Raw genomic sequence first — 25,955 nt, 5'->3', positions numbered from 1 at the left:
GTTGTGGAGAATATAATTAACAAAATAAATTGGATGTGCAAAAAAAAAACCACCCACTACGTTTTTACGTTTTGAGACGGATGTGCGAGGAGGCGTATTCTCACATGCTGTGTCCAGCAGGAAGTGCTGCCCCCTTCTGTGTTGACCGGAGGTCATTTGAAGAAGAAGAAGAAGAAGGGATCTCAAGAGGTAGCTTTGTGATATCCGCTTCCGCGGACCGTTCTCTAGCATGAAGGCTAGCGCTGCTTTGCGGGATTTCCGTCGGGGATTCCGCCGCCTTGATTAAGAATATTGAAGCTGTACTCGGGTTTGACTGGTGACAAAAGTCATCGCGCGCAGTGCGGCGGCGTGGAGGTTTGGCGAGCTCTGGCACACCCCGAGTGTAACACCCTCACCGTCACCTCACCACGGACCGCCGGCGGACTTGGCGACTCTCTGCAGCCACCGTTGTCTCCCCCGCAGGTCCCCGTCGCCTCGCGCGTGCCCGGCCTCCGTGCCGGTCGCGTTGTCCGTTTGTTTGTCCACGTTTGCGCGGAGATGTTAACTCCCTCGCCCGGTATGCAGGAGGTCGCGAGTTCGATCCTGACCCTGACGCCTGTTGTATATTTGGAGCTTGCGCGTCTCTCTCCCCGTGATGATGATGAGCTACATAGCTCAGTGGGCCCTTACATGGTAATTAAAAAGTTTAGTTTTAGTTTAAACTCGGGGGCGGAGTACAGGCCCCGAGGTCCACAACGTCAAGCGGCGACTATGATTAGCGCTTGTATCCTGCGGACTGCATTTTGTCATAGGCCTTTAGGCCTGTGCTTATTCTCGTCGATTCTTGTGTGTGACAATGTGGTTTAGGAGCTTGATGCCAATGTCGAGGTGCTGCTGCTGACCAACATGAGACAGCTTCAGCAGGGGCAGAGAGTTCGTGTCGTGTCGCTGTTCCTCCTTCGTTGAAGAGGCCCAGACCACAGTGGGCTCACTGTGCGGTCCGTAGTCCGTATCTCTATGGGTCTCTATGCATCTCTATATATCTCTGTGTGTCTCTATGTGTCTCTATGGGTCTCTATGCATCTCTATGTATCTCTGTGTGTCTCTATGTATCTCTATGGGTCTCTATGCATCTCTGTGTATCTCTGTGTGTCTCTATGGGTCTCTATGCATCTCTGTGTATCTCTATGTATCTCTATGGGTCTCTATGGGTCTCTATGTATCTCTATGTATCTCTATGAGTCTCTATGTATCTCTGTGTATCTCTGTGTGTCTCTGTGTGTCTCTATGTATCTCTGTGTGTCTCTATGTATCTCTATGTATCTCTGTGTCTCTATGTGTCTCTATGTATCTCCGTGGGTCTCTATGTGTCTCTACGTGTCTCTGTGTATCTCTATGTATCTCTGTGGGTCTCTATGTATCTCTGTGTATCTCTATGTATGTCTATGAGTCTCTATGTCTCGATGGTCCATAGTCTGGGTCGCATGGCCAGTCGCACGCCTGTAGCTTGTGTCTTTAATTTACAGGTTTCTTTGGGTATATGGGTCTCTGTGTATCTCTGGTTGTCTGTATCTCTGTGTGTCTCTGTGGCGTGACTGTGGTCCGTACTTTGGGTTGCATGGCCCCAGTCACACTCCTGTGTCTTAATTTTACATCTATGCAGGAGATGTGTGCATCGGCCTGCTGGTGATGTTCCGACGCAGTAGGTGGTTACCCCAGGGCCCGTGCCCACCAACAGCAATATAAACATTGGTCCCGTGCATGTGTCTGTGCGTGTGTGCGTGCGTGTGTATACTCACTTCCATTGGCTGTTGCTGATCTCGCTAAGCTCCGTTTGGTTCCCTGCCATGTCTAGCATAAAGGCCAAAAGGATATCTTAACATGTCCTGGGCTTCTCCTAGGCCGACTCAGGCTTGAATGAGGAGCTGTGGTGTGTAAACAACAGCATTGGTGAGACTAAGGTGGCAGATCGTGTTGCTGACCACCCATCCCCTCGTGCGCCTTGCCAGCCTTCACAGGCGCTGCTCGCTAACAGCACTTGCCCCAACAGTCTATTAAGGCTACAGGGGGGATCTTTTTCTTTGTGTGTTGTGCGCTCACAGGCCGTGCCTCCTCATTACGGCCACCAAGGCATGTCCGGATACTGCCCACCAGGCCAGGGGCAGCCGCACCCGGGCCAGCCGCACCCGGGCCAGCCGCACCCGGGTCAGCCGCACCCAGTCCAGCCGCACCCGGGGCAGCCGCACCAGGGCCAGCCGCACCCGGGTCAGCCGCACCAGGGACAGCCGCACCAGGGACAGCCGCACCAGGGCCAGCCGCACCCGGGCCAACCGCACCAGGGCCAGTCGCACCCGGGCCAGCCGCACCAGGGCCAGCAGCACCAGGGCCAGCCGCACCAGGGCCAGCCGTATTACGGGCAGCAGGGAGCGGGGGCGTATGGAGGCCCGCGGTACCCCATGCAGCAGGTGACCACGCATGCGGCGCTCCTCCTGTCAAGGCCATCTGCGGGCCCGGCGCGTGGCAGGCGGGCGGGCGGGCCGGGGGATGGCCCTCGTTACCGAGGCAACGTAAATCCGTGCTGGGGGCCACCGAAAGATTCACCGCTCCCCCCCCCCCCCCCCCCCCCTTCCTCTCCCCACAAGGGATTCCACGAAATGTCTCGTCAAGGTTCCATTCATCAACCGCGAGGCGTAGAGGCCGTACGTGTTGCTGCATTTGTGTCCTCTTATCTGGTGTCCTCAATTCCGCAAACGTGCACGGAGAGTGACTTCTGGCTCCACGGTGGCTAGGAGGTGTTAACTACCTCGCCGGGTATACAGGAGGTCGTGGGTTCGATCCCAACCCTTACGCCTGCTGCTGCTGTATATTTTGAGTTTGCGTGTCTCTCTCCTCGTGGTTGCATGGATTTTTCTCTGGGTCCTCTGGTTTTCCCCTTCACATTTAGAATCAACGTCACGCGTTTAGAGCATTTGGCTGCTATAAATTTCCACTTTATGGTAAGCCACTTTGTTAAGCTATAATTTGCGGCCAGGTCGCTTCTGATGAAGAACTATATAGCTCATTGGGCCTTACCTGGTAAAATAAAAAATAGTTTAAATTCAAATGAGTGTCGAGGCATTGGTGCTCATCTCCTGTTTACAACTCTGAGCTGGGAGGTTGAAATTCCTCATTCCTATGGCGGGAGTGAATCTATCCGATAGGACAATCCCACAAAGTGGCACTCACTTTATCGACGCTGGAGGGGAGAGATGGTGGGCTGAGTCAACCCTCCAACCAGAGTTTGAACTCGCAAACTTTCCATGAATGCTAAAAAAATATTTTGGAGGTCTTCAATAAAAACTAAACTTCCCATCGACCGCACAGCCACCTGGGAACGCATAGCTACAGCAGTATTTTCTGACGGCAAGGAAAACTCTGGACCGGTTTCGACATGCAGTGTCTCATCGGCAGAGCCAGGGGCTTTTCTGAACCAATTCAGGTCAACTGCCAGATGTTTGCAGGCAAGGGCCCCTCTCTGGGATAGATGATAGGTCCTGGTCCAACACATAACGCTATGATACAAAAATATAGAATACATTTAGATTATAATTTGCGTTATCTTATCATAATTGCGAAAAAACACATTTTTTTGGTAATTGAACGATCAATGATTTTATTTTTCTTGTGGGAAATAGTGAATGGTGGAGCTTCCGCAGTGGTACAACAGTCAGCACGCTGGACCTGCGAGCCAGAGCACACAGGTTCAATTTCATCTCCTGCTGCGGCAGTTCAAACGATGGGGGCAACTTTCTTAAATTATTCCCCACCCCCTTGACTTGCCCACTTAGCCCCCCACACTTCTTAGCCCCCCCCTTTGCCCCCCCCCCCCGCCCTTAGCCCACCCCCGCCACCACCTCCGTTCACCCAGCAGTGTAAATGAGGTCCCCATCGTCAAGTCGATCGGCAGGTCGCGTTGGGTGGGGTAAAGCGTGGGTACTCCCACCTCCTTCAAACGGTCGCCCAAAGATCATCCCCATGTAGAGTTGTTCGCTAGAGCGGCCGGTGGGCGGGGGGCCTCCTTCCTCCGGCAGCGGCTTGAGCGAGCAGTCGCAGGCCTGCGCCTTTGCCTCCCTCTCCCCGCGTGCGATTTCATTTGGCACCCGACCTTCTGCGGCGGTGGGATGTTGGTTGCGGGGGCAGTTGTTATCGGCGCCGGCTGCTCACCGCCTGGCTGGCTGCTGCCATCCCCGCTCGTGTGGGCGAGCGTGCGGGGCGTTGTTGCCACGAGGGGTGGTGGGGGGGGGGGGGGGTTCGTCGGCGATGCGGTGAGGATTCGATGGTTCGTCGCCGCGTGCCGGACAAATGCACGTCGGTGGCTGGCGGAGTCGCGGAGAGGTTCCACTCATTCCCACTCGATTGGCGGATTAATCGGTGGGCGGTTACCAACCGACGCTTGCGCGCTGAAGCGGTGGGGGACGCCGCGAGAGGGTGGCACGTGCGCGAGTGTGCGTGGGCGTGTTTGGCGTGCACGCGTGTCAGGTGACCGGTCGATGCGTGATGATTTGCCGAATCGAGTCGCGCGCGTTGTTTTAGGAATCGGCTTAGTACACGCGGGCGCATGCACGCGCGCACACGCGCACACACTTACGTACCCATATATACACGCTAAACAAAGGCAAATATCCCCCGTATAGCTTCAACATACTGTTGGGGCAAGTGCTGTTCGCGAGCGCCTATAAAGGCCAGAATGGTACACGAGGGGGTGGGTGGCCAGCACCACGCCCGGCCGCCTTTGTCTCCCCTGTGACGATGTTTACCGACCGCATCAGATACTCATTTGAGGCTGAGTCGACCTAGGGGAGGCCCAGGACCGGTTCAGATAATCGTCACCAATGTTGGCCGTGAGCAGGAATCGAACTCGGGTCGCCGGGTTCGAAGCGTGGCGCTAACCATTAGACTGCCGCTCCCAACGCACACACGTCTACACGCACACACACCCCTACACGCACACACACCCCTACAAAGACAAAGACAAAGATCCCCCATATAGCCTTAACAGACTGTAGGGGCAAGTGCTGTTAGCGAGCACCTATGAAGGCCGGAACGGTACACGAGGGGGTGGGTGGCCAGCACCACGCCCGACCGCCTTTGTCTCCCTAGTGGCAATGTTTACACACCGCACCAGGTACTCATTTGAGGCTGAGTCGACCTAGGGGAGGCCTGGGACCGGTTCAGATAATCGTCACTGGTGTTGGCCGTGAGCGGGAATCGAACCCGGGTCGCCAGGTTCATAGCGCAGCGCGCTAACCGCTACACTACCGCTCCCCACACACACACGTCTACACGCACACACACCCCTACACACACCCCTACACACACATACGTCTACATGCACACACACCCACACACACCCCTACACACACCCCTACACACACGTCTACACGCACACACACCCCTACACGCACACACACCCCGACAAACACCCCTACGCACACACGTCTACACGCACACACACCCCTACACACACACGTCTACACGCACACACACGTCTACACGCACACACACCCCTACACACACACGTCTACACGCACCCCTACGCACACACGTCTACACGCACACACACCCCTACGCACACACGTCTACACGCACACACACGTCTACACGCACACACACCCCTACACACACACCCCTACACACACCCCTACGCACACACGTCTACACGCACACACACCCCTACGCACACACGTCTACACGCGCGCACAGACACGTGCTGTCAGAAATCGGCGTGATTGTTAAATTGGATATTGTAATTTTGTTTTAAAGGTTTCTACAGTTAACACAAGCTTAATTAATTTTAGTTGCAAATTGAGAGACACGCAAGGTCAAGTTAACCCCTGCACGGCCGCGACCGAGCCACCCCCTCCCAACGCGCTCCGCTCTGAACGTCGACCCCCTTCGTGTCCCCCCCTCCAACCTCCCCTACACCCGCCCCCCTCCCCCCCTGCCCCCCCCACTATCTCCCCCCCCCCACCATCTCCTCCTCCCGGCCTTGCGTAACCTCGCCCCCCCCACCCCCACGTGTCCGCCAGGAGGTCCCGCAGGACCTGTACGGAGGCAGAGGGCCCCAACCGCTCCCCGCTGGGAAGGCCGGCCATGACGACATGGGCATGATCCAGCCGGGCCGTCCCTCCAGCCTCCCCGTGAGTGTGCGACGTGACGAGCAGGCCGGCCTCCACGTGAGTGTGCGGCACAGTGAGCAGGCCGGCCTCCACGTGAGTGTGCGGCACAGTGAGCAGGCCGGCCTCCCCGTGAGTGTGCGGCGTGACGAGCAGGCCGGCCTCCCCACGAGTGTGTGGAGCAGCGAGCAGGCCGGCCTCTACGTCAGTGTGCGGCACAGTGAGCAGGCCGGCCTCCCCGTGAGTGTGCGGCACAGTGAGCAGGCCGACCTCCCCGTGATTGTGTGGAGCAGCGATCAGGCCCACCTACCCGTGAGTGTGCGGCACAACGAGCAGGCCGGGTTCCCCGTGATTGTGTGGAGTAGCGATCAGGCCCACCTACCCGTGAGTGTGCGGCACAGCGAGCAGGCCGGCCTCCACGTGAGTGTGCGGCACAGTGAGCAGGCCGGCCTCTACGTCAGTGTGCGGCACAGTGAGCAGGCCGGTTTCCCCGTGAGTGTGCGACGTGACGAGCAGGCCGGGTTCCCCGTGAGTGTGTGGAGTAGCGAGCGGGCCGGCCTCCCCGTGAGTGTGCGGCACAGTGAATCAGGCCGGGTTCCCCGTGAGTGTGCGGCACAGTGAGCAGGCCGGGTTCCCCGTGATTGTGTGGAGTAGTGATCAGGCCGGCCTCCACGTGATTGTGCGGCACAGCGAGCAGGCCGGCCTCCCCGTGAGTGTGCGGCACAGTGAGCAGGCCGGTTTCCCCGTGAGTGTGTGGAGTAGCGAGCAGGCCGGCCTCCCCGTGAGTGTGCGGCACAGCGAGCAGGCCGGTTTCCCCTGAGTGAGCGGCGCGACTCCCAGGTCGGCCTGCGTGTAATTGCTGGCATAACAAGCAGGCCGGTTTGCTGCTGCTGCTGCTGCTTGCAGTCCCCACCAGCCGGTGTCGTGTGTGGTGGCTGGGCTGGGCTGTGATGGCAGCGCTGTCCAGCTCCTTGGTGCTGAAAGGTTCATTGACCCCGGCTGCAGTTGAGACTTGTTGTCTAGGGGTGACCTGTGTGTGTGTGTGTGTTTACTGTGGTTAGGTGAGAGGTGCGAGCGTGCGTGGGAAGTGGTTATCTAGCGGTTTAGCGCGCTACGCTATGAACCCGGCGACCCGAGTTCGATTCCCGCTCACGGCCACCAACACCGGTGACGATTATCTGAACCGGTCCTCCCCTAGGTCGACTCAGCCTCACATGAGTGTGTGGTGTGTAAACATCGCCATTGGGGAGACACCCACCCCCTCATGTACCGTGCCAGTCTCCATAGGTGCTCGCTAACAGCACTTGCCTTCAACAGTTTGTTTCGGCTATACGGGGGATCTTTGTCTTTGGTGTGAGTGGTGTTAGTTGAGAGCTGTCAGTGTGATTAGGTGAGAGGTTGGTGGCTATATGTGGTTAGGTGAGTGTGTGTGGAAAGGTGAGCGGTGTGTGTGGTTAGGCGAGCGGCGTGTGTGGCTATGTGAGCGGTTGCGTTGCGTTTATATAAGCGGTTGCGCACCATATACGCCACACGGAACCCTCTAACCCTCGCAAGCAGGGCCACCTCCCCGCCCTCCCCATTCACTCCCCAGGGGAAACCTTCTGGAGGTGCTCGCACCAATTAACCGAAACATCTCAACCAGACTCGCCTGTCGCGGCCGAGCAGCGTGACTGTCGGTGTGTGCGTGCGTGTGTGCGCGTGCGTGCGTGCGTGTGTGCGTGCGTGTGCGTGCGTGCGTGTAATTTACTCTTGAGGCCTACGGTGTGGCTCGTTCCGCGTGCGTGTGAACCCGAGCTGTCCGCTTCCAATTTGCAACGCGGGACAGCCGCCGACGCGCCCACTTTCGGCGGCCTCCTTGTTCTCGTCGTGAGCCCTCTCGCAAATAAATCTCGCTCCGAATTAACGGCACGGCCGCACGGCCGCGGTCCCTTTGGGGCGCCGCGGTGAGCGAAAAGTCAACTAACCTCCCCTGCTGTGTATTTGGAGTTTGCGTGTGTCTCTCTCTCTCTCTCTCCGTCCCGTGGATTTTTCTCCGGGTCCTCCGTATTTTCTCTCCACATTTCGAATCGACGTGCGTTCAGAGTATTTGGCTGCTATGGATTTCCACGTGGTGATAAGCCACTTCGTTGAGCCATCCGTTGCGATAGCCAGGTCGATTCTGAAAAGAGCTACGTAGCTCAGTGGGCCCTCCTTACCTGGTAAAATAAAAGTTGGTTATTAAATAGCGAATATCAAGGTGAGAGGAGTGCACAGAGAGGAGGAGGAGGATTCGCTTCTTCGTCTCTCGTGACGAGGAGCAGGAGGACGGACGAGGACATGCGCAGGCACCGGGAGACTTCGCCGGACGGTTGCGGTGGTGGTTGCGGTGGTGGTTGCAGTGGCTACGCTGCACGTGGCTATGCCCGTGGAGGCAGCAGCGCCAGGGGTTGGTGGATCACCGCACAGATGTTGCGGAACTCCGTCGGACGTCGAGAAGGAGCCGTTATACCCCCGGCTCGCCGGGAGAATGCGGCACAGCAAAAGCGCGAACCAATCTCCACCTGTTCCATCTGTATGGGAAGGGGGGGATGGAGGCGGGGGGGGGTGGAGACGGACCCTCCCTTTGCACGCATTGGTTTTCCCCGTTGTGCTCTGGTTTCCTCATTAACTGGTGGGACCGCAGAGTTTGGGCAGTTGTTATCAGCGCTGGCGGCTCACCGCCTGGCTGGCTGCTGCCTTCCCAGCTCGTGTGGGCGAGCGTGCGAGGCGTTGTTGCCACGGGGGGGGGGGGGGGGGGGGGGTGGTGGGGGTTCGCCGGCGATGTGGTGCGATGACGATTCAGTGGTTCGTCCCGATTCCGGGATGGGATTTCATTCGAGGATCGCCGTTTTTGTCGTCGTCGTTTCCGTGAGAGAGAGAGAGATGGAGAGAGAGGTACAGGCACGTGTGACGGTGGGACAGGCACGTGTGTGACGGTGGGACAGGCACGTGTGACGGTGGGACAGGCACGTGTGACGGTGGGACAGGCACGTGTGTGACGGTGGGACAGGCACGTGTGTGACGGTGGGACAGGCACGTGTGTGACGGTGGGACAGGCACGTGTGACGGTGGGACAGGCACGTGTGTGACGGTGGGACAGGCACGTGTGACGGTGGGACAGGCACGTGTGTGACGGTGGGACAGGCACGTGTGACGGTGGGACAGGCACGTGTGACGGTGGGACAGGCACGTGTGACGGTGGGACAGGCACGTGTGACGGTGCTTGTGCCCACGACAATAATAATACAATAATACTGCTGCTATGGTCTTGGTCGCGTAGAAGGGAAAATAATAAAATAATAAAAATTAAACAATTAAATTCTCACGACGTTTCCATTGCAACACAAACAATCATCATCAGGTGTGAAAACCACAGCAAGAAAATAAAATAAAAATTCAAAAATGTAAAATATTTTTTTTCTCTAAATTTTGTGTTGCAATCGAAACGTCGTGATAATTTGATTGGTTTATTTTTATTATTTTATTATTTCCCTTCTACGTAACTTTACCGAAAGAACCAAGATCATGAATCCCTGCAGTCACGAAAGCTTTGAAACGAAATTTAATACTCCTGCTGTTGTTTAGCTTCGTGTATCGCGGCGTCGTTCGTGCCAATCGCGTCTCTCACAACCGAAACAGAGACGAGCGTGGGAGGCGACAGTCAACAATCAACAATCGCCCGAGCTCTGCGGTCCTCTATGCACGGAGGTGTTTTCATCCGGACGAACGAGCGTTTGCACGCGACAGGTTTGCGACGCGTGAGAATCAGTCGATCTGCGACGTCCGCCGCTCGGGGTCGCGACGCCTGAGCGGCCGTGTTGGGCCGCGCTCTTGACGCCCCGCTCCGTGCCGCTCTTCTTCCCCGCTCCGTGCCGTCGGCTTGCCCGCTCCGTGCCACTCTTTTTCCCCGCTCCGTGCCGCTCTTCTTCCCCGCTCCGTGCCACTCTTCTTCCCCGCTCCATGCCGCTCTTCTTCCCCGCTCCGTGCCGCTCTTCTTCCCCGCTCCGTGCCGCTCTTCTTCCCCGCTCCGTGCCGCTCTTCTTCCCCGCTCCGTGCCGTCGGCTTGCCCGCTCCGTGCCACTCTTTTTCCCCGCTCCGTGCCGCTCTTCTTCCCCGCTCCGTGCCACTCTTCTTCCCCGCTCCATGCCACTCTTCTTCCCCGCTCCGTGCCGCTCTTATTCCCCGCTCCGTGCCGCTCTTCTTCCCCGCTCCGTGCCGCTGTTCTTCCCCGCTCCGTGCCGCTCTTCTTCCCCGCTCCGTGCCACTCTTCTTCCCCGCTCCGTGCCGTCGGCTTGCCCGCTTCGTGCCGTCGGCTTGTCCGCTCCGTGCCGCTCTTCTTCCCCGCTCCGTGCCGCTCTTCTTCCCCGCTCCGGGCCGCTCTTCTTCCCCACTCCGTGCCGCTCTTCTTCCCCGCTCTGTGCCGCTCTTCTTCCCCACTCCGTGCCGCTCTTCTTCCCCGCTCCGTGCCGCTCTTCTTCCCCGCTCCGTGCCGCTCTTCTTCCCCACTCCGTGCCGCTCTTCTTCCCCGCTCCGTGCCGCTCTTCTTCCCCACTCCGTGCCGCTCTTCTTCCCCACTCCGTGCCGCTCTTCTTCCCCGCTCCGTGCCGCCGGCTTGCCCACGACAGCCTCCTCCCTGTAAAGCAATAGCAGATCGTTTGCATGTCATTTGCATAGACCATAAATAATTGATTATCATACTCCGCGGTTTGATGGATGTATCGTGAGCGATACATTGATGCGTGGCTACGTGCCTGGATACTAGCAGGGAGAGCCGTACAGGGTGCTCGTCTGTAGCTGAGAGGGCCGTGCAGGGTGCCGGGTTGTAGCTGAGAGGGCCTTGCAGGGTGCCAGGTTGTAGCTGAGAGGGCCGTGCAGGGTGCATGAGGTAGCTGAGAGGGCCGTGCAGGGTGCATGAGGTAGCTGAGAGGGCCGTGCAGGGTGCATGAGGTAGCTGAGAGGGCCGTGCAGGGTGCCGGGTTGTAGCTGAGAGGGCCGTGCAGGGTACCGGGTTGTAGCTGGGAGGGCCGTGCAGGGTGCCGGGTTGTAGCTGAGAGGGCCGTGCAGGGTGCCGGGTTGTAGCTGAGAGGGCCGTGCAGGGTGTGCCGGGTTGTAGCTGAGAGGGCCGTGCAGGGTGCATGAGGTAGCTGAGAGGGCCGTGCAGGGTGCCGGGTTGTAGCTGAGAGAGTCGTGCAGGGTGCCGGGTTGTAGCTGAGAGAGTCGTGCAGGGTGCATGAGGTAGCTGAGAGGGCCGTGCAGTTTGCCGGGTTGTAGCTGAGAGTGCCTTGCAGGGTGCCGGGTTGTAGCTGAGAGGGCCGTGCAGGGTGCATGAGGTAGCTGAGAGGGCCGTGCAGGGTGCCGGGTTGTAGCTGAGAGAGTCGTGCAGGGTGCCGGGTTGTAGCTGAGAGAGTCGTGCAGGGTGCATGAGGTAGCTGAGAGGGCCGTGCAGTTTGCCGGGTTGTAGCTGAGAGGGCCGTGCAGGGTGCCGGGTTGTAGCTGAGAGGACCTTGCAGGGTGCATGAGGTAGCTGAGAGGGCCGTGCAGGGTGCCGGGTTGTAGCTGAGAGGGCCGTGCAGGGTGCCGGGTTGTAGCTGAGAGGGCCGTGCAGGGTGCCGGGTTGTAGCTGAGAGGGCCGTGCAGGGTGCATGAGGTAGCTGAGAGGGCTGTGCAGGGTGCATGAGGTAGCTGGGAGGGCCGTGCAGGGTGCCGGGTTGTAGCTGAGAGGGCCGTGCAGGGTGCCGCGTTGTAGCTGAGAGGGCCGTGCAGGGTGTGCCGGGTTGTAGCTGAGAGGGCCGTGCAGGGTGCATGAGGTAGCTGAGAGGGCTGTGCAGGGTGCATGAGGTAGCTGAGAGGACCTTTGCCGGGTGCCGGGTTGTAGCTGAGAGGGCCGTGCAGGGTGCATGAGGTAGCTGAGAGGGCCGTGCAGGGTGCCGGGTTGTAGCTGAGAGAGTCGTGCAGGGTGCCGGGTTGTAGCTGAGAGAGTCGTGCAGGGTGCATGAGGTAGCTGAGAGGGCCGTGCAGTTTGCCGGGTTGTAGCTGAGAGTGCCTTGCAGGGTGCCGGGTTGTAGCTGAGAGGGCCGTGCAGGGTGCATGAGGTAGCTGAGAGGGCCGTGCAGGGTGCCGGGTTGTAGCTGAGAGAGTCGTGCAGGGTGCCGGGTTGTAGGTGAGAGAGTCGTGCAGGGTGCATGAGGTAGCTGAGAGGGCCGTGCAGTTTGCCGGGTTGTAGCTGAGAGGGCCTTGCAGGGTGCCGGGTTGTAGCTGAGAGGGCCATGCAGGGTGCCGGGTTGTAGCTGAGAGGGCCGTGCAGGGTGCATGAGGTAGCTGAGAGGGCCGTGCAGGGTGCCGGGTTGTAGCTGAGAGGGCCGTGCAGGGTGCCGGGTTGTAGCTGAGAGGACCTTGCAGGGTGCATGAGGTAGCTGAGAGGGCCGTGCAGGGTTCCGGGTTGTAGCTGAGAGGGCCGTGCAGGGTGCCGGGTTGTAGCTGAGAGGGCTGTGCAGGGTGCATGAGGTAGCTGGGAGGGCCGTGCAGGGTGCCGGGTTGTAGCTGAGAGGGCCGTGCAGGGTGCCGCGTTGTAGCTGAGAGGGCCGTGCAGGGTGTGCCGGGTTGTAGCTGAGAGGGCCGTGCAGGGTGCATGAGGTAGCTGAGAGGGCTGTGCAGGGTGCATGAGGTAGCTGAGAGGACCTTGCAGGGTGCCGGGTTGTAGCTGAGAGGGCCGTGCAGGGTGCATGAGGTAGCTGAGAGGGCCGTGCAGGGTGCCGGGTTGTAGCTGAGAGGGCCGTGCAGGGTGCCGGGTTGTAGCTGAGAGGGCCGTGCAGGGTGCCGGGTTGTAGCTGAGAGGGCCGTGCAGGGTGCCGGGTTGTAGCTGAGAAGGCCGTGCAGGATGCCGGGTTGTAGCTGAGAGGGCCGTGCAGGGTGCCGGGTTGTAGCTGAGAGGGCCGTGCAGGATGCCGGGTTGTAGTTGAGAGGGCAGTGCAGGGTGCATGAGGTAGCTGAGCGGCCGTGCAGGGTTGTAGCTGAGAGGGCCGTGCAGGGTGCATGAGGTAGCTGGGAGGGCCGTGCAGGGTGCCGGGTTGTAGGTGAGAGAGTCGTGCAGGGTGCATGAGGTAGCTGAGGGGGCCGTGCAGTTTGCCGGGTTGTAGCTGAGAGGGCCTTGCAGGGTGCCGGGTTGTAGCTGAGAGGGCCATGCAGGGTGCCGGGTTGTAGCTGAGAGGGCCGTGCAGGGTGCATGAGGTAGCTGAGAGGGCCGTGCAGGGTGCCGGGTTGTAGCTGAGAGGGCCGTGCAGGGTGCCGGGTTGTAGCTGAGAGGACCTTGCAGGGTGCATGAGGTAGCTGAGAGGGCCGTGCAGGGTTCCGGGTTGTAGCTGAGAGGGCCGTGCAGGGTGCCGGGTTGTAGCTGAGAGGGCTGTGCAGGGTGCATGAGGTAGCTGGGAGGGCCGTGCAGGGTGCCGGGTTGTAGCTGAGAGGGCCGTGCAGGGTGCCGCGTTGTAGCTGAGAGGGCCGTGCAGGGTGTGCCGGGTTGTAGCTGAGAGGGCCGTGCAGGGTGCATGAGGTAGCTGAGAGGGCTGTGCAGGGTGCATGAGGTAGCTGAGAGGACCTTGCCGGGTGCCGGGTTGTAGCTAAGAGGGCCGTGCAGGGTGCATGAGGTAGCTGAGAGGGCCGTGCAGGGTGCCGGGTTGTAGCTGAGAGGGCCGTGCAGGGTGCCGGGTTGTAGCTGAGAGGGCCGTGCAGGGTGCCGGGTTGTAGCTGAGAGGGCCGTGCAGGGTGCCGGGTTGTAGCTGAGAAGGCCGTGCAGGATGCCGGGTTGTAGCTGAGAGGGCCGTGCAGGGTGCCGGGTTGTAGCTGAGAGGGCCGTGCAGGATGCCGGGTTGTAGTTGAGAGGGCAGTGCAGGGTGCATGAGGTAGCTGAGCGGCCGTGCAGGGTTGTAGCTGAGAGGGCCGTGCAGGGTGCATGAGGTAGCTGGGAGGGCCGTGCAGGGTGCCGGGTTGTAGCTGAGAGGGCCGTGCAGGGTGCCGGGTTGTAGCTGAGAGGGCCGTGCAGGGTGCCGGGTTGTAGCTGAGAGGGCCGTGCAGGGTGCCGGGTTGTAGCTGAGAGGGCCGTGCAGGGTGCCGGGTTGTAGCTGAGAGGGCCGTGCAGGGTGCCGGGTTGTAGCTGAGAGGGCCGTGCAGGGTGCCGGGTTGTAGCTGAGAGGGCCGTGCAGGGTGCCGGGTTGTAGCTGAGAGGGCCGTGCAGGGTGCCGGGTTGTAGCTGAGAGGGCCGTGCAGGGTGCCGGGTTGTAGCTGAGCGGGCCGTGCAGGGTGCCGGGTTGTAGCTGAGAGGGCCGTGTGTGTGCGAGTAGCAGCTGTAATCGGCGCTGAAGCCCCGGCGGGCGATCGTGCCGTGAATGGTAACGCGTCGAGCCACGACGAGCGTGCCGCTTGGCCTCTGCAGGGACCCTCGGTTTGGCCTCCCTTTTGTTGTCGTCGGCGGCGGTGCCGCTCCCAATTATCTCGGCCAAGGCCAAAGTCGCCGGGTGCCAGCTCCGCCCGTCTCCCCATCCCCCCCCCCCAACCTCGGGGAGGGGTGGGCGTCACTGACGGGTGATGGGGGTCACGGTGCTGTGGGATGGTGGGGGTCAGTGCCGGACTCGCGTCCCCGCTCTCGCTCTCTCTCTCTCACGCGCGGTGTCATCTGGGCGTGCTCGCTCAGCCTCTGCTCACTCACGGTTGCCCCGTTTACCACCCCTTGTGACTTCCGGTTGGCTGGCACCACCGTGTCACTTTGGGGGGGGGGGGGCAGTGCCGGATGAAGCTAGTGTGAGACCTTTAGCATATGTTATAAAGGGGCCCTAAATCAATAAAAAAAACACAAATATTAAAACACATTTTTAACTTGCCTAGTAAAGTAATTGTATTTTTTTTATTTTCTATACGGCCAGATAATACGACAAATCGCTAACCTTTAACACCCAGGCGTTCATTAAAGTTGAAGGCGGTATCGTACTATAGTAATAGAGCAAGTGCAGAATCACTGAACCGGAATTGATAGCTTGAAAGCATTTAGCGCGAGGCCCTTGAAAGTGCGGGGCCCGTAGCTACATATGTGGCTACTTGTCCCACTAGGATCATCCGGCACTGGGGGGGGGGGGGGGGGGGTGGGAGGCCTCGATGGGCGCTGTCTGCGGAGAGTGGAACTCCCGCACAGGGCAGTCAGAGCCTTCCCAGGGCGGCTCGGCCCGGGGTTTGTCGACCCTGGTGAAGCTGACTGCACGCGGACGTTTCCTCAGCCAGTGGTCTGATTTGTAATTGATCGTTGGGTCAGGCCACGCGACCATCTGTCCACATTTGTGTCGTTCAGAGCCCTCGACCAAACGACGCGGACAAACGAATTCAATAGTCGCGCGTGCAAACATTTAACAATAACAATATCAATCCAGGAAGTAATCCCAACTTCCTGGATTGTTATTCCGGCTTCCTGGATCCCGTCCTGATAGTGTTTTAACGCTGCTGCAAAAGGAAAACGGTCGCCTACCTAACTGCTGCTCACTTGGAGTGCGAGGATCGTTCCTCAACTTAACCGGCGAGCGAGCTGAAACGATCACGATCGCCGCGCCGGTTAAACGCTTGCACACCGCTCGACGATTTGAGGGCCAAAATGACACAGAATTTGGCGGGATAAATGGCTTCGGTGAGAATTATGAATCGTGACGAAGTGGGTTTGAAGTTCAGTGCTAATTTTTTAATTTGCAACTGCATCACCTAGACTTGTGGAACTAATCAACTGTGCTTTTCCTCTGAATCCTATAAATATATATGAAAAATGGATTGCGACACTTAATTGGGAATGACGTGGATACGAAGTTCATGCTCGCTCGCGTGGGTTAGAGATACGCGCGCACACTTTACTCGGTTGACTCGCCCATCCAGTCGAGCCACATTGAGGACTATTTTTTTTAGGAGGGTCCTGCCTGCTACATTGGACGGCACGGTGGCTCGGAGATGTTAACTATCTCGCCTGCTGTACGGGATGGTCCTGGGTTCGATCCCTACCCTGACATATGCTGTATATTTGGAGTCTGCGTGTCTCTCTGTCCGCTTGATCGCGTGGATTTGTCTTCCTCCGGTTTTTCCCTCCACATTTAGAATCGACATCACGAGTTTAGAGTATTTGGTTGCTGTACATTTCCACGTAATAAGCCAATTGCTTGAGCTATTTGTGGCCGGGACGCTTCTGAAAAAGAGCTATATAGCTCAGTGGGCCTTAATGGGTAAAAAATAAAAAAATTGTTTAAATAGTGGAGTTTAGTTTTTATTTGAACGTTCTGGTCAGCCGATTGATAATGATTGGTTTATTTTACGCGTGGGAGGAGGAAAGTGAAACCCACGCCCTGCGCGAGGGGGCGGTTGGGGCGGGCGGGTAACAACAACAACAACAACCACCACCGCTCTATACCCGTACAGATGGAAAGAGATGGCGGGTGAGTCCGCTTACTGTGCCGCCTTCCCCTGGCTGGCGAGCCGGGGTACGGCACCACCCCCTACCCCCACAAGCGCTCGCGATACGCCATCCATTTTCAAAACGCATCACGCCGTTGGAGGCGCTCGGGTCGCCCGCCCTCTGCCCCGAGTGGCCGGGCCCGGCTTGGGGCGGCACCGGCCCGGCCGTCCACCATGTGCAGCTCCGGGATAATCCCGAAAGGCCCCTTCCGACAACGGGCTCGCCCCGGCGGGGCCGCGGTGGCGAACGCAGCGGCGCAGAGACTCCCACGCAAGTTTCCAGGCCCCTCTCCCTCCCTGCTCCCTGCCGGTGCTGCCTTGTAGGGGGAGTAGTTGGCGAGCGGCCGTGGTTCACGTGAGGACTTTACGAGCGGTCCAATGAACCTACCCGGTCGTCTAGCCCTCCCACCGCCCTCCCCCTTGGACGTGAATGGTGTGGCCCGGGCCTGGATGCAGCTGTTGCCTTGTAGGGTAAACTAACGGCCAGCGTGGGGGACGCTTCCCAGGCCTCTCTCTGGGCTGTGGCCGCACGTGGTTACAAGGCCGTGTCGTGCAACACGGGGAGGGGGGGGTGGGAGAGGGGGGGGGCAAATCCGACAACAGTTGAGTTGCTCGTGTGTTTGTTTTTCGTTTCTGTCATCTGAATGTTTCACCTGGAGGCTCCCCCTCGATGGGGGCCCGCCTCGTTGTGGCGGGGCGGCGGTGTGTGGGCTGCCTCTCGACACGCGCAGCAGCACAAAAGCGGAATGGCGCATCCACGCGCATTTACAATCGATAACGTTTACAGGTTTCACTTAATCAAATCTGTGAGTGATGAGGAACCCCCCCCCCCCCCCGCATCGTAACAGAGAGTGCACACGCACATCGCTGTGATATCACGTTCAAACTCAACTATAGAATTATAAACTAGATTTGAAGTTTTCGTGACTGCAAGGATTCATAGTCTTCGGTTTTTTCGGTAAAGTCGCGTCGGTAAAATAAAATAAAACAACTAAATTAAATCACGACGTTTCGGAGGCAACACAAGCTTCCGTCTTCAGGTGGAACAGACAGCAAAATTCGTTGTGTTCCACCTGAAGACGGAAGCTTGTGTTGCCTCCGAAACGTCGTGATTTAATTTAGTTGTTTTATTTTATTTTACCTACGTGACTTTACCGAAAAAACCAAAGAGTTAAATTATAAACTATTTTTATTTTTACCAGCAAAGGCCTACTGAGCTACGTAGCTCTTTTACAGAAGCGACCTGGCCATCACAAATGATGGCTCAACGAAGTGGCTTATCATCATCACGTGGAAATTTATAGTGCCCAAATGCTCTGAACGCGTGACGTTGATTCTAAATGTGGAAGGCGAAAAACCGGAGCACCCGGAGAAAAATCCACACGACCACGGGGAGAGAGGCACCGCTAACTCCAAATATACAGGCAGCGTTCGGGTTGGGATTGAACCCACGACCCCCTGCATACCAAACGAGGTAGTTAACATCTCACCACCGTGGTGCCCCTTTATATATGTAAAAAAACTACTTTCTGATGCTGCTGCGTTGGCAGTGGTGCCCGAGCACAGGCAACAACAACAACAACACTCAACACGTTCCGTGTCGGTAGAAGTGCGTGACCTTGGGCGACACGGTGGCGAGATGTTGACTACTTCGCCTGGTATGCAGGAGGTCGTGGGTTTGATCCGTATGGTCGCGTGGATTTTTCTCCGGGTCCTCCCTCCGCTGTACATGTCCACGTGATGATGGTAAGAAGCCACTTCGCTGAGCTATTATTTGTGATGGCCGAGGTCGCTACGTAGCGCAGTGGGCCTTAACCTGGTTAAAGAAAACTAAATTGCTTTGTCGACCTTCAAAAGGAAAAAAATAACATGATATATTCCTAGGCCAGACAGGTCTTGTTATGCGTTGTGAAGAAGGCCTACTGCCTAAAACTTCGTCTCATCTATTTTTTTCTGTGTAACGCCACGCAGTGGAGTGAGCTGTTGTTGTTGCTTTTGCACCACTGCCAACGCAGCAGCGGCAGGATCACCAGATGGACAATCTGTGTGGTCTAGATAGACAATCTGTGCAGTCTAGATGGACAATCTGTGTGGTCTAGATAGACAATCTGTGTGGTCTAGATAGACAATCTGTGTGGTCTAGATAGACAATCTATGTAGTCTAGATGGACAATCTGTGTGGTCTAGATAGACAATCTGTGTGGTCTAGATAGACAATCTGTGTGGTCTAGATAGACAATCTGTGTGGTCTAGATAGACAATCTGTGTGGTCTAGATAGACAATCTGTGTGGTCTAGATAGACAATCTATGTAGTCTAGATGGACAATCTGTGTGGTCTAGATAGACAATCTGTGTGGTCTAGATAGACAATCTGTGTGGCGTAGATAGACAATCTGTGTGGTCTAGATGGACAATCTGTGTGGTCTAGATAGACAATCTGTGTGGTGTAGATGGCCAACTGTGTGGTCTAGATAGATAATCTGTGTGGTCTAGATAGACAATGTGTGTGTCTAGATAGACAATCTGTGGTCTAGATAGACAATCTGTGTGGTCTAGATAGACAATCTGTGTGGTCTAGATAGACAATCTGTGTGGTCTAGATGGACAATCTGTGTGGTCTAGATAAACAATCTGTGTAGTCTAGATAGACAATCTGTGTAGTCTAGATAGACAATCTGTGTGGTCTAGATGGACAATCTGTGTGGTCTAGATAGACAAACTGTGTGGTCTAGATGGACAATCTGTGTGGTCTAGATGGACAATCTGTGTGATCTAGATAGACAATCTGTGTGGTCTAGATGGACAATCTGTGTGGTCTAGATGGACAATCTGTGTGGTCTAGATAGACAATCTGTGTGGTGTAGATGGACAACTGTGTGGTCTAGATGGACAATCTGTGTCGTCTAGATAGACAAACTGTGTGATCTAGATAGATAATCTGTGTAATCTAGATAGACAATGTGTGTGTCTAGATAGACAATCTGTGTGGTCTAGATGGACAATCTGTGTAATCTAGATAGACAATGTGTGTGTCTAGATAGACAATCTGTGTGGTCTAGATGGACAATCTGTGTAGTCTAGATAGACAATCTGTGTGGTCTAGATAGACAATCTGTATGGTGTAGATAGACAATCTGTGTGGTCTAGATAGACAATCTGTGTGGTCTAGATAGACAATCTGTGTGGTCTAGATAGACAATCTGTGTAGTCTAGACAGACAGTCTGTGTGGTCTAGATAGACAATCTGTGTGGTCTAGACAGACAATCTGTGTGGTCTAGATAGACAATCTGTGTGGTCTAGATAGACAATCTGTGTAGTCTAGATAGACAATCTGTGTGGCCTAGATAGACAATCTGTGTGGTCTAGATAGACAGTCTGTGTAGTTTAGATAGACAATCTGTGTGATCTAGATAGACAATCTGTGTGGTCTAGATAGACAATATGTGTGGTCTAGATGGACAATCTGTGTGGTCTAGATAGACAATGTGTGTGGTCTAGATGGACAATATGTGTGGTCTAGATAGACAATCTGTGTGGTCTAGATAGACAATCTGTGTGGTCTAGATAGACAATCTGTGTGGTGTAGATGGACAACTGTGTGGTCTAGATGGACAATCTGTGTCGTCTAGATAGACAAACTGTGTGATCTAGATAGATAATCTGTGTAGTCTAGATAGACAATGTGTGTGTCTAGATAGACAATCTGTGTGGTCTAGATGGACAATCTGTGTAGTATAGATAGACAATCTGTGTGGTCTAGATGGACAATCTGTGGTCTAGATAGACAATCTGTGTGGTCTAGATAGACAATCTGTGTGGTCTAGATAGACAATCTGTGTTCTAGATGGACAATCTGTATGGTCTAGATAGACAATCTGTGTGGTCTAGATAGACAATCTGTGTGGTCTAGACAGACAGTCTGTGTGGTCTAGACAGACAGTCTGTGTGGTCTAGATAGACAATCTGTGTGGTCTAGACAGACAATCTGTGTGGTCTAGACAGACAATCTGTGTGGTCTAGATAGACAATCTGTGTGGTCTAGATAGACAATCTGTGTAGTCTAGATAGACAATCTGTGTGGCCTAGATAGACAATCTGTGTGGTCTAGATAGGCAGTCTGTGTAGTCTAGATAGACAATCTGTGTGGTGTAGATAGACAATCTGTATGGTCTAGATAGACAATCTGTGTGGTCTAGATGGACAATCTGTGTGGTCTAGATAGACAATCTGTGTGGTCTAGATAGACAATCTTTGTGGTCTAGATAGACAATCTGTGTGGTGTAGATGGACAACTGTGTGGTCTAGATGGACAATCTGTGTGGTCTAGATAGACAATCTGTGTAGTCTAGATAGACAATCTGTGTGGTCTAGATAGACAATCTGTGTGGTCTAGATAGACAATCTGTGTAGTCTAGATAGACAATGTGTGTGTCTAGATAGACAATCTGTGTGGTCTAGATGGACAATCTGTGTGGTCTAGATAGACAATCTGTGTGGTCTAGATAGACAATCTGTGTGGTCTAGATAGACAATCTGTGTGGTCTAGATAGACAATCTGTGTGGTCTAGACAGACAATCTGTGTGGTCTAGACAGACAATCTGTGTGGTCTAGATAGACAATCTGTGTGGTCTAGATAGACAATCTGTGTAGTCTAGATAGACAATCTGTGTGGCCTAGATAGACAATCTGTGTGGTCTAGATAGGCAGTCTGTGTAGTCTAGATAGACAATCTGTGTGGTGTAGATAGACAATCTGTATGGTCTAGATAGACAATCTGTGTGGTCTAGATGGACAATCTGTGTGGTCTAGATAGACAATCTATGTGGTCTAGATAGACAATCTTTGTGGTCTAGATAGACAATCTGTGTGGTGTAGATGGACAACTGTGTGGTCTAGATGGACAATCTGTGTCGTCTAGATAGACAATCTGTGTAGTCTAGATAGACAATCTGTGTAGTCTAGATAGACAATCTGTGTGGTCTAGATAGACAATCTGTGTAGTCTAGATAGACAATGTGTGTGTCTAGATAGACAATCTGTGTGGTCTAGATGGACAATCTGTGTGGTCTAGATAGACAATCTGTGTGGTCTAGATAGACAATCTGTGTGGTCTAGATAGACAATCTGTGTGGTCTAGATAGACAGTCTGTGTGGTCTAGAGAGACAATCTGTATGGTGTAGATAGACAATCTGTGTGGTCTAGATAGACAATCTGTGTGGTGTAGATAGACAATCTGTGTGGTCTAGATAGACAATCTGTGTGGTCTAGATAGACAATCTGTGTGGTCTAGATAGACAATCTGTGTGGTCTAGATGGACAATCTGTGTGGCCTAGATAGACAATTTGTGTGGCCTAGACAGACAATCTTTGTGCATCTTAGATGCGGTGCCTCGGACCTGCGTGGAAGGTTATTGGGACTTTAGATTTGAAGTTTCCGTGACTGCAACTCTCCACACTCTTTGTTTTTTTTTCGGTAAAGTCAACGTGGGTAAAAAGTACAACAATTTAAAATGAAAACAATCAAATGGAATCACGACGATTTCATACGCTTCAGTAATTTTTGCTGGAGCAGTCGCACCCCGATGATGGTCGCTTGTGTGTTGCTTCCGAAACGTCGTGATTCAATTTATTTGCGTTCTCATTTTAAATTGTTTAATTATTTTTTTGTTACCTACGTGGGAACAATTTCTCTACCCCCCACCCCCTCCCTCCCCCGCCAAATCCTTGTCTCACCGCTCGTGCTGGCGCGCTCGACGATTCGCGCTCCGTGGGAGTCTGAAAGTCGCATCAGACGCAGGGGGCCTGCTGTGTCGGCAGGTGTGCGCGCGAATTGTCCCACAACTCTTGTTAAGGCCATCCGGGGGGGGGGGGGGGGGGATCATTGTCTTTGTTTATAGGCGGGGAGAAGTAGCGCGGCCGTTTGCACCGCTGCGCTAGGCGCCCCGACGAACCCGAGTTCGATTCCCACTCGCGGCCAACACCAGAGGCGATGATTTGAACCGGGCCTTGGCCTCGCATGGGTCGACTCGCGCCTCAAGTGAGTAGCTGGTGTGGTGCGTGAACATCACCACTTGGAAAACAAAGGCGGTCGGGCGTGGTTGCTGGTCACCCGCCCCCTCGTGTGCCACAGTGCCGGCCTTCACAGGTGCTGCTCGCTAACAGCACTTGCCCCCGACAGTCTGTTACAGGCTGCACGGGTGGGGGATCTTGTTTGTCTTCGTAGGCAGTGAGCACGTGGGGAGTGGTGGAGTGCGTGGGGCCGTGGAGTGGCCGAGCAGTAGCGCGGTCTGCTGCTCGTTGCCGAGGTTTGTGGTTCGAATCCAGCGGGCCGCCCTGGTTCATGCTGCGGTGCGTGTGGTCCGTGTGGTGTGTTAGCCGTAACAATGCCGGGGCACTACCGGCTTTACAGTACGCCATTGTGAGGGTCCTAATTTGCGAGATTTAAGTTTTCTTAAATTGCCCCACGAATTACTCGCTTAGGAATCTACCCCGCAAAATCCACGCCCCCTACTGGCAGACTGATGCAGGCAAGGTGCTGAGTCGCCTTGTGCCCCACGGGGACAGCTGCTGTGGGGGGGGGGCGGTTGCCCTTTCACGTCACGTGTGTGGAGATGTGAAGCACTCTGGGGTGCCCTGGCGTACAGGAGGGCAGCTCCACATATTAGAGTGAGCGGTGAATAAGTGTGTGTGTGTGTTTATTGTGTGCGCTGAGTGAGTGTTTAGTGAGTGAGTGTGTTGTGAGTGTGTTTAGTGAGTGAATGCGTGTTTAGTGAGTGAGTGTGCTTAGTGAGTGAGTGAGTGTGCTTAGTGAGTGTGTGTTTAGTGAGTGAATGTGTGTTTAGCTAGTGTGTGTTTAGTGAGTGAGTCTAGTTAGTGTGGTGAGTTAGTGTGTGTTTAGTGAGTGTGTTTAGTGAGTGAGTGTGGATGGTGCTGGCCACCCACCCCCTCGTGTGCCTTCATAGGTGCTCGCTAACAGCACTTGCACCAACAGTTTGTTAAAGCCATTCTGGGGATCTTTGTAGATGGAGTACATGGGGAATGGGTATGATGTCCTTCCCCCGCACCTCCGATTAGCACGGTTAGACACGTACGGTGTGAAAGAAGTTCAGCAAACATACATTGAGGATTAGGGCGATTGCTTGGGTAGGGGTAGGGAGAGTGTGTGGGTAGTGAGTGCGTGGATTCGGGTGAGTGTATGGGTAGGGAGAGTGTATGGGTAGTGAGTGCGTGGATTCGGGTGAGTGTATGGGTAGAGGTAGGGAGAGTGTGTGGGTATTGAGTGCGTGGATTCGGGTGAGTGTATGGGTAGGGGCAGAGTGAGTGTGGGGGCAGTGTGTAGGTAGGTAGGATAGTAAATGCTCTCTCTCTCTCCCTGATATCATTAATACTTTCACTCGGGGTTTTAAATTAACATTTTTAAAAATTTAAAAAAGTGTCCATTACTCTCAACGTTATTTACGGGCAGATGCCAGACAGTCACGTGATGGTTTTCACCTTCCTCCCCTTTTACACGAGTGGTACATTCCATAACCGCCCGTCATTGTCTCTCGGGTGGTACCAATTAAGTCTGGGTTCAGGGAGGTGAAGAAAGCCCCCTGCGTTGACCCTGTAAAGTCCCCCCCCCCCACCGCCGTGCGTGTTTCTGGTCGGGTGGTACGGTCCGGCGCGTATGATTTTACCCTTTGTGTGGGCCATTCCAAGCGAGAGGTGCCCGTGGGGGTGGTGCTGCCGTGCGGGCATCTGCACGGGGAGCGTTCATTGCGTTCCCGAGTCTCGTCTCGCACAGCGCTCTTGAGGAGCGTGGCTCTGTATTTAACGGGGCCCAACGTGACCCTTGCTTGTGCCAAATGTTCTGTCAGTCCTGTGCATGACACACCTCTTTAAGCAGGCCCTCGTGTACCGTGCCGGCCCTCATAGGTGCTCGCTAACAGCATTTGCCCCAACAGTCTGTTCAGGCTTTACGTGGGATCTCCGTCATAGAACTGTGGTGGTTAGCGCACTGCGCTACGACAGCCAACATCATTGACCAAGATTTTAAGACGGTGGCGAGATGTTAAATACCTGACCTGTTATACAGCAGGTCGTGGGTTCGATCCCTGACGCCTGTATATGTGGAGTTTGCACGTTCTTCTTCCCCCGTGACTGTATGGATTGTTCTTCTCTGGGCCGCTCCGGTTTTTCCCCTCCACATTTACAATCGAAATGTATTTCAGAGTAATTTGTCTGCGATGAAATTTCCACACGGTTGAGCTATCATTTGCGGCCCGGGCCCGCTTCTGAAAAGGAGACATTGTAGTTTTATCTGGTAAAATAAAAACGTGTTTATAATTTTAGTTTAAATGAGTGTTTGGTGTGGCGGGGTGCTGAACGTTGTACACTCGGCAGACGAGCAGTGCTGGCCACGGCAAACAGCACGTTTCCCAACAGTCCCAGCGTAAGCTCTGTGTTTCACGCCATTGGTCATTTTGCCATGATGTATTTTTCAAGTCTAGTTTCAAGTCAAAACGATCATTGTATTTAACCAAAATGAGAACTCGAGAGTTGCGATGAGGATTGAGTCTCACCGGCAAGAGGGAGCTTGCTTGGCACCAAATTGGACAAAAGAAAAACGACGCAAACGAAATAGTTGCTGCCTATTTCAGCAAACGTTTCTTGCTGCGGTTGTCCCACCTGATGACGGAGGCTTGTGTTGTGTCCGAAACGTCGCGATTTAATTTATTTAATTTTTTCACCCACGTGACTTTACCGAAAGAACCAAAGAGTATGGATTCCCTGCAGTCACGAAAACTTCAAATCTAGAATATATTAGGATATTAACTAGATTATTAAAACGTTTTTTTATTTTAGCAGATCAGGCCCACTGAGGTGTGTAGCTCTTTCTCAGAAGCGACCTCTGGCTATCACAAATGATAGCCCCATGAAGTGGCCCATCATGTGGAAATTTCTAGTAGCCAAACACTCTTAAACGCGTGACGTTGACTTTAAATGTGGAGGGAAAAATCTGGGGGGAGGGGGGGGCCTGGAAAAAAAATCCACGTGACCACAGGGAGAGAGAGAGACACACGCGGACTCCAAATCTACAGCAGGCGTCAGGGTCGGGATCGAACTCACGACCTCCTGTATACCAGGTGAGGTAGTTAACATCTCCTAGCCACCGTGATGATGATGATGAGAGAGAGACACGCACACTCCAAATATACAGCAGGCGTCAGGGTCTGGATCGAACCCATGACCTCCTGTATACCAGGCGAGGTAGTTAACATCTCCTAGCCACCGTGATGGTGATTGATGAGAGAGACACACGCAAACTCCAAATATACAGCAGGCGT

General features: G+C 54.9%; 1 protein-coding gene across 5 annotated transcripts in view; it reads left to right on the top strand.

Annotated features, from left to right (window-relative positions):
- Window positions 1-25,955, top strand: part of LOC116953322 (AT-rich interactive domain-containing protein 1B-like) — a 103,405-nt gene that overhangs the window by 14,284 nt on the left and 63,166 nt on the right. For 4 of the 5 annotated variants that reach the window (XM_076074917.1, XM_076074915.1, XM_076074914.1 and 1 more), the window contains exons 3-4: window positions 2,082-2,444; window positions 6,048-6,194. In XM_076074917.1, coding sequence (XP_075931032.1) covers window positions 2,082-2,444; window positions 6,048-6,194 — 510 coding nt within the window. The remainder of the gene's footprint in view (window positions 1-2,081; window positions 2,445-6,047; window positions 6,195-25,955) is intronic. The other variant, XM_076074916.1, reaches the window with a different exon arrangement.

Source organism: Petromyzon marinus, chromosome 51, assembly GCF_048934315.1.
Source record: "Petromyzon marinus isolate PM22_M1 ecotype Great Lakes invasive population chromosome 51, UKy_Petmar_22M1.pri1.0, whole genome shotgun sequence".
In the NCBI taxonomy this organism is placed as follows: domain Eukaryota; kingdom Metazoa; phylum Chordata; class Hyperoartia; order Petromyzontiformes; family Petromyzontidae; genus Petromyzon; species Petromyzon marinus.
This window is presented reverse-complemented; position numbering and strand designations above follow the sequence as displayed.